General features: G+C 42.4%; 1 protein-coding gene across 1 annotated transcript; it reads right to left on the minus strand.

Moving 5' to 3' along the window:
- Positions 1–331: 331 nt before the first annotated feature.
- On the minus strand, positions 332–1883 carry LOC107268170. Its single transcript, XM_015740655.2, has 3 exons — positions 1777–1883; positions 1237–1392; positions 332–1155 (listed from the first exon to the last, which is right to left on the minus strand). The coding sequence occupies exons 2-3, from the start codon at positions 1349–1351 to the stop codon at positions 755–757; spliced, it is 516 nt and encodes a 171-aa protein (XP_015596141.1). The 5' UTR covers positions 1352–1392; positions 1777–1883; the 3' UTR covers positions 332–754.
- Between the last annotated feature and the right edge of the window lie 5598 nt (positions 1884–7481).

The following is a 7481-nucleotide window of genomic DNA, read 5'->3' on the forward strand; positions in this document are numbered from 1 at the left end:
GTTCAATACATATAGCAACCACCTGAACACGACCACATTCTCCCCAGCTGTGCTCCCGTTGCAACCCCTAACCGCTACAGAACTAATTGCGTCTCCTAATTACCCCCCATCAACGTAACAAGGGAATCCGTTATTAGCGCATATTTTAAGTGCACTCCGCTGTCGCCCCTTGCATTCTCCACACACGCGCGCGCACACATGAACACGTTAGAAGATTGGTAAAAGTTGCATTTCAGGGTATGCAGCATGGACCACTTTTCAAAATGCATCGAAATGCAAAAAATCTCTTTTGCTTCAAGTATAATGTCAAACCACGACTTGTAATCAGATAATAAAAAAATTTTATTTTCAAAAGGACTACGGATCTATTTTACAAAAAAGGGGGTTTCGTACCGTGATAAATCAGTTAACACCCCCCTGAAAAGGGAATAAAGTGTGCGTAAACTAAACAGAGGATTTCCGGTAGCCGTAAGTCACGAATCCCACCCTTCCGACCCCCATCACTAGTTGGTTCTAAATAATCCATGAAAGCATTGAAGGAAGTGGCGAGTTCGTGGAAGCGTGGCAAAGATTCGCGGCTAGGGGGATGAAAACAAACTACCCTTGCAGTAGGAGCCACGACGGGGGCACACTCTTTTTATCGAAGATCCACACCATACTTTTGGGAAGCCATAACTTACGGGAAGCACACCGGTGAACTTGTTCCCACTGTATAGGCATCGCACGGGGGTTGCTGGATCCTCTTTCAGGGATCTTACTTGTTGGGGTAAATAAATTTGTCCCTTTTCCCGAGGGCGCAATTTTCAATTGTATCGTTTACGTCTAAAGAAGGCATCGAGTGGACCTTGTTATCCCAAAAAGTATCCAAGCCACGCATCGGCAAGCAAATAGCGTCCAAATAAATTCTCATGTAACCCCGATCCAGTGGAGTGTGCATGATATAATTCCTACCCTTGTTTTCTACATACTGATCAATCCCTCGGCTCATGACAGAGCCTCCTACATTCCAATGCATCTGCACCGCATTCCTCGTCACATTCCGGATTGGACGAAGGTCTGGATTGCCTGGCATATTATCCGGAACCGGATGCCAATTGATGTCTCGTCTATTGGATCCAATATGCATGGGTTTCCAGTGCATCCGATACGCCGTTCCTGTAACATCGATATTGGATTCAGCATTGGGACTAATAATCTGGATAACACGTTAATCACTATGAGAATATATTTCCTTACGGTAATTACGTAATGGGTGAGAATAGAAATATGCCGAGCTAGCACTCCTTAACCCAGTTTCCACTAAGTACTTTGCAGTGGGACTCGTAACTAGTTTCCTGACTGTGCTTCGCATAGATCATCGGGTCGACCCCGAGGAGGCATCGCGCAACGTGGCTGCAAAGGGACGAGGCAGTGAGTCGAAATCGGGGCAGGGGCAGGGTTAGGAAATAGTTTCGTTGGATTTATGACGGGTGGCGCTGCTTTATTACCACCCCTGGAGTTGGATTTAATTACTCAGCGTGGAGAATTCAACCCCAGCGCCAAAAACCTTCTGCGTCACGGTACGTAAGTCGAGAATTAAGACGCTGGGCGCTCGTTTAATTTGCATGAAAATGTTTACTTTCAGACGGGCGTCTGAATACGTCGCGACGCTTATCATTTTTCGATCTCTCGACATTTTCCTCGGACACAGAGGAGATACGTAATTAAGTATTTCAATTAGTAATTAATATTCCTTCGTTCGACGTATGTCGTGTACAGTCTGCAGGGGTATCTTACCGATTGATCTGTCGATGATCATACCCAATTGCACTTTCACCTCCGTCTTCCTTCGACTGACCAAACCCTCGGAACTATCGGTTAAGTATTTCTTGCCATAAAGTACTCGCAGCCAAGGATGCTATTTTGGCAAAGTGCTTCCCTAATGTTTCTGACGCCGACGCCAACATCCATGTTCCTTCCCGTGCTGATAGTCTGTTTAACAAAAAAAAAGGGAAAAAATAGGAAAAAACTAGTACAGACCCTATCATCAACCCACCCCTTTCTACACTCAAGTACACCCTTTCTAGCGTTTACGTATGTGTTTGCGTATATATATACATAGAGATATGTAATAACCCGAAGAGCTTCGAGCCAGGAGAGTCCCTTCTTGTTTTAAATTTGCAAAAAATGGCAGAGACCGAGGTGCGAAAAAAGCTGCTTGCTCTGGGCTAAAGATCCGAGAGTGGGAGCAAGAGTGAGAGTCGTAGAGAAGATAAAATATAGCGAAGAGCGAAAGGTATGGAGCAGAGTACACTGGCGTATACAAGTGCGCATTGACCGAGAGTGGCTGAACGTAGCTACCTTGGCGTTTTCTGCGAATAAAGTGTCTGTCGAGGGTTATTACGCGTTTTTGCGAGTGAAGTATATATTTTATTTGGGGCCAGCCACCACGCTGATAGCTATTAGAGGAAACTTCAAACCATCCTGAACATTTTTCAACATCTATCAGCGATGTTATTAATGAGCTTTTGGTTAGCTATACGTACTCAGTCGATTAAAGTATCTCACTGAGGTATGATGGATTCAAAGGTTTAAGTATATGGATAATGGAATGACTAGTGCATTTGAATTTGTAAATTTTTCCTATGATATATAAGTTTGGTATACAGAGTGACGCGTCGTGATAGATTTGTGAATGAGTGAGTTTCATGGAAATACGTATAAATCGCTCCGATAACCTTATTTCAGGAACTTCCTACCGAGAGGAAATAACTTTCTATCGATTGGCTTGAAATTTTATATCGTGCAACGGAAGGAATTGGATTTTGCACTTTGCGTATTCAAAGTTTCAATCTCTCGTTGGACCGCCGCGAATCGCATGAGAATTTATGCTCGCTCCTGCATACCAAGGAGCAACGAGAGTGGTGACGCAATGGTAAAGCGTGGGGCGCAGGAACCACCCCTGGCGAGATGGGGGAAAAAAGATTTTCAAAACTCAATTATACCCATATCTTTTTATCGTTATCGAGAATACTCGATGCGTTCTTTGTGATCGGCCGACACGACGCCAGGCGTCGTCGGATTCATTGAAAAATCGATTTTTCCTTCTACGTCTGAGATAAAGTTAAAAAAATATTTAAAAAACAATAAAGATGTCACTTCATCACGTGGAATTCAATCGACGATTTCGTGAGGTTTTTCCTTTGTTTTTTTTTTTCAAGAAATATTTTTTAATATTACCAGATGCCCGGGAATTTAGCCGTCCAAGGGTTCAGCCAGTCAGCCACCGGAGACATCTCGTTTTAGCATCTCATTGAGAGGACTGGTCCGATGTCGAAGATGCGTTCTCCAGTCGTATCATCCCCTAAAAAGGATCCCCTTAATTTGACGTCTTATTCTAACGCGAACCCCTCCAACCCTAGAACCTCAACCTGAACCCCCCAGAACCTCAATTTCTCCGTCTATTTCATTACTTGTTATTTTTTCTCGATCGTGCCTGCATTTGAATGCGCACACTTAACATATAAATGGCGTGGGGCTGACATTTCTTGGATTCTCGAGACGACCAAGGATTCCTCTCTATACCAGACTTTCGCCAGATCGATTAACCTACCCCGTGAGTACTGCTCTCATTTTCTCCCTCTTCCTCTTTCCCGGCTGCTTTTTCTTCTCATTCTCCCAGCTTAGTTTCTTACTCGGCACGGATTACGGCGTGCTTCCTCTGGCCCTGGCGTATTTATTACGAGCGGCCGGCACAGGATAAGGCACGGATAAATCTATGAATCAGAGCGCAAAGTAGTTGCGAGGCTAAGTAAATTCGCTTTCTGATTTACGGCTCACCGCCTTACACCCCTTTCTCTTTTTTCTCTATGGCAGAGCTCCTACAAACTGCGCTGCTGTTTTAAATAAATCGGAAATTGTACAGGGCGCCGTGACCCTCGCAGCTTCCTTGACAGGAAGCGGCGCGCGGTCGGGGGGCTCAAAGAGTGTAGCAAGTCGCCATGTCGTTTTTACATTTACTCCGCAGGACTTTTACCGAAAATCCAACTACCCTCGGAACCATAGTAAAGTTTTAACGTTTAGCGTTCTTCCCGTTACCGAATGGTAAGATATCCAATGAACTGATATAGTCTACGTTATCAAACGGTTATTACGTCGGCGTTCGTTAACTTCGAATTTGTAACTATCACGAAATCACGTCAGCAGTGGATTTTGGATTATTAACGTAAAATCATAGGAGGCTGATAGAATCTATTCCGTCTATATTTCGCCGATGTTCCCTTTATGGGGTTGTTTGCCCGATTTGTCTTCGAAATACACGGTGAAAGTGAAGATAGCAAGAAGGGGTTGTTTGCTGTGTCACAATTGAGGGATGAACGTCGTCGATTCGAATGGCGCAGGGAGTGTAATTCGGTTAGAAAGTTGTTAGAATAAATCAGAGAACTAGCCGTGAAATTACGATTCTCTCCTCTGAATCTTCACCCTCCGCCCACCGTCCTGTAGCAAATGTTGAGAGAACTATCGGGGTAAAATAAAAGAGTAATTAATTTTGCGGACGAAGGTGGGTAATGGTGTTCGGTTCTGATTTATAAGTTTTGGGGTTCAGATCTGTGAGCAACCCTCGGGAAACTATATATATGGGGGTACCATGCCACCCTTCGATTCTAGGTAACGCGCTCTTCGAGTGAATTAAATTGTCTTGCTAACAACGTGAACTTTAGTCGAACGCCTTAATACGTGTTGGATATCGCAAATAAAAAGCGACTCCTTCTTTACCCTCCGAAGGAAATTAAACTGCACGGCAAACATAATCAGAATATTCCGATAGTCCATTATGGTAAAGTAAATTGATTACATTACCAGGAAACCAGTCGTTAAATAAAGAAACGTAGAGTTCACCAAATAATCGGCTCATAATTTCAAAGAAACTTTCATGGGGTATATATCATTTTGATATACGTCAAGAATAATGTGTGTAACGATAAATATATGAAGAAATAATATAAAAAAATTCACATCAATCAACTTAACTCGACATATTTCTTTCTGGTGATACTGAATTCAATTAGACTTCGTATAATTGAATGTCGCGTACCAATTGAATCCAAGACGTGCACTCGGGTACGTAGGTACATTAACCATTTAATAAAGAAGTTTCTATGAAATAAAACATAATATCAAGCTATCATTAATAACGCGAACCACCGAGACACAGTTATACGTAAGTGAATTCGTCCAGAAACCACCTTAGCGTACGTCTTGAATAATCCAAATGCGACAAATATCTATACGATTATTAGAAAAGTTTATGAAAAGACGTTATTGGTTCTTCGCGTCCGATAATATTTCGAATTATTAACGACGTGATTGCGTGCGACTGAATGATAACGCGTCGCATTGTCCGATCAACTAATTCATTTTATCGATTGAATTCCTTCGAAATTTCACTACCGAAGAGCCATCAGGATTTTAGCATTCGTCGTCAGAGACATGAAAATTACGATGCAGCTCATGGCACTCGCCAAGTTCGTAAGATCGCTGATTCGATCCTGGGACAATTTTTATTTTTAGTACTTTCTTTTTTTATTTACTCCTTTTAATGAAACTCAGCGAGCTTTTGGTCCAGTCATTTTTGCAAATATTTCATTCCAGTCTGAAAGGCTTTTCTCCGACTCCCTCGCGTCTGCAGGGAAACTGGTAGAAGACGGAAACGACGCTTGGCATTACGCGTATACGAGGGAATCACTCAACCAGATTGTTGATTCTTTAAAAGCTACTCGGGTTCGCTGTCCTCTCGTTGCTTCTAGCTGCCAGCTACAAAATTACAATTTGCATATCGGCGAGTAGACGTTTTTTTTTTTTTTTTTTTTCTTTACCACCCATTATTTATTTTGGGATAATTGTCTTCTTTTATTTTCTGTGACTTTTTTTTAATTCTATTTCTCACACACTGTTTAGGGTATCGATTAGGGTTCTGTTTATATGGTAGGTTATGTTCTGGAAGCCGAATGAGGGAGGACCAATGGAATTTTGGAGTTTCAGACTACTTTCAGTCACTCATACCGTGGGATACAACGTGTGAAGCGAAACACATCTAATCGATATAATCCTTTGAAAAAAAAAAAAAATAAAAAGAAGCTTTCTTAAAAAGCACGTCGATATAGCATCTCATACATATACTTTTTGAATTCGATCGATATCTTCCAAGAATCCGAGTCATTTAAGGTTCAGCGTCGCGTGTTCTCGAAGCTCTAAGGTTTGGCCAGATATTTACCTCGCGTGTTCGCTCAGGGAAAATAATCGATAATCGACCAATATCTAATCGTTACCCACCTAGCACGATAGAATAGTTAGGATAATCGATCGCTGTTATTTACTCGAAAATTGTAACCTCACTTCATAACTAATGTACGCGGAAACAAAGCGGTCTACGATAGACGTCTTGACTCTCAACAAAGCTGTGTAGCTAATGTAATCTTCACTTGCAGGGTTGGCTGGTTCCACGGTTGGTACGAATGACGACGTAGTTCCTTTGTTTCTGAGATGGGAGCGTGTTAATATTCGCTACGTTGCATTGCGTCTCCTTTATTTCCTTTGTTTCCTCTAGGTAGGATCAACTTGCCAAACTGTACCTGTCTCGTCGTCCGTATACTCCAGTAGGTGTAGCATGTGCTTGAGATTATCAATGCCCAAGTCGTTGTCTGTTCAGCATAAGTCTGGAATTTTGAAAATGAACAATTTGATATTTTCAAAGAATTACTTCAGTCGGGCTGTTGTATGAACTTGCAAGGGATTTTATTATATATATATTTTTTTATATTACCCACTAGAAATACATTGCTGCGAATAACAGTTGGTCTGATCTGTCAGTCGGATGAGTGACATTGACATTGACATCGATCTAGTCCGATCCAGCTGGTCCAGACAGAAGGGTGAAGTTACTATCGAGGTCCTGCAGGCCAGCCAACCTGACGATAGCGTTGGATTTACTTTTACTACCTCATTAATGTTACACTTTTTATTACCAAGCAGTTTTGCTACGTTTTACCCCGTTCTACCCCAACCCCTATCCGGCAACCAACGAAAATCGTATAAACCTGCCCGTTTCCCAGGTTTACTGTCGAGGGAGAGAAAGAGAGAAAGAGGGTGGAAAAAAAGGGTCTCGACTACATTCATACAACGAGGTTACCATCCCCTGTCCGTCCCATTCCATTTTCATTGGATGTGCCGCAATTTTGCGCACGTTGTGGATGCAGCTTTATGACGTGACATTTGCCTAGGTGCCTCGGCGTGCATGATATAAAAGTCATCACCTTGTTTATAGCCTCGAACTGAGAATTTGGAGCTAAAAGTTTTCCAACTCGAACTCTAACCCGTCTGAGTCTCTTGTCTGTTATCTCGCAGCGATCTCGAGTCCTGATAAAAACTCGTTATCACCACAGGATATACGTCCCTTCTACGCTTTACCGCCCATCGTTTCACAAAAAAGAAAATCGTTATCG

This window comes from Cephus cinctus, unplaced genomic scaffold (genome assembly GCF_000341935.2).
Source record: "Cephus cinctus unplaced genomic scaffold, Ccin1 Ccin1_scaffold0494, whole genome shotgun sequence".
Classification (NCBI taxonomy): Eukaryota; Metazoa; Arthropoda; class Insecta; order Hymenoptera; family Cephidae; genus Cephus; species Cephus cinctus.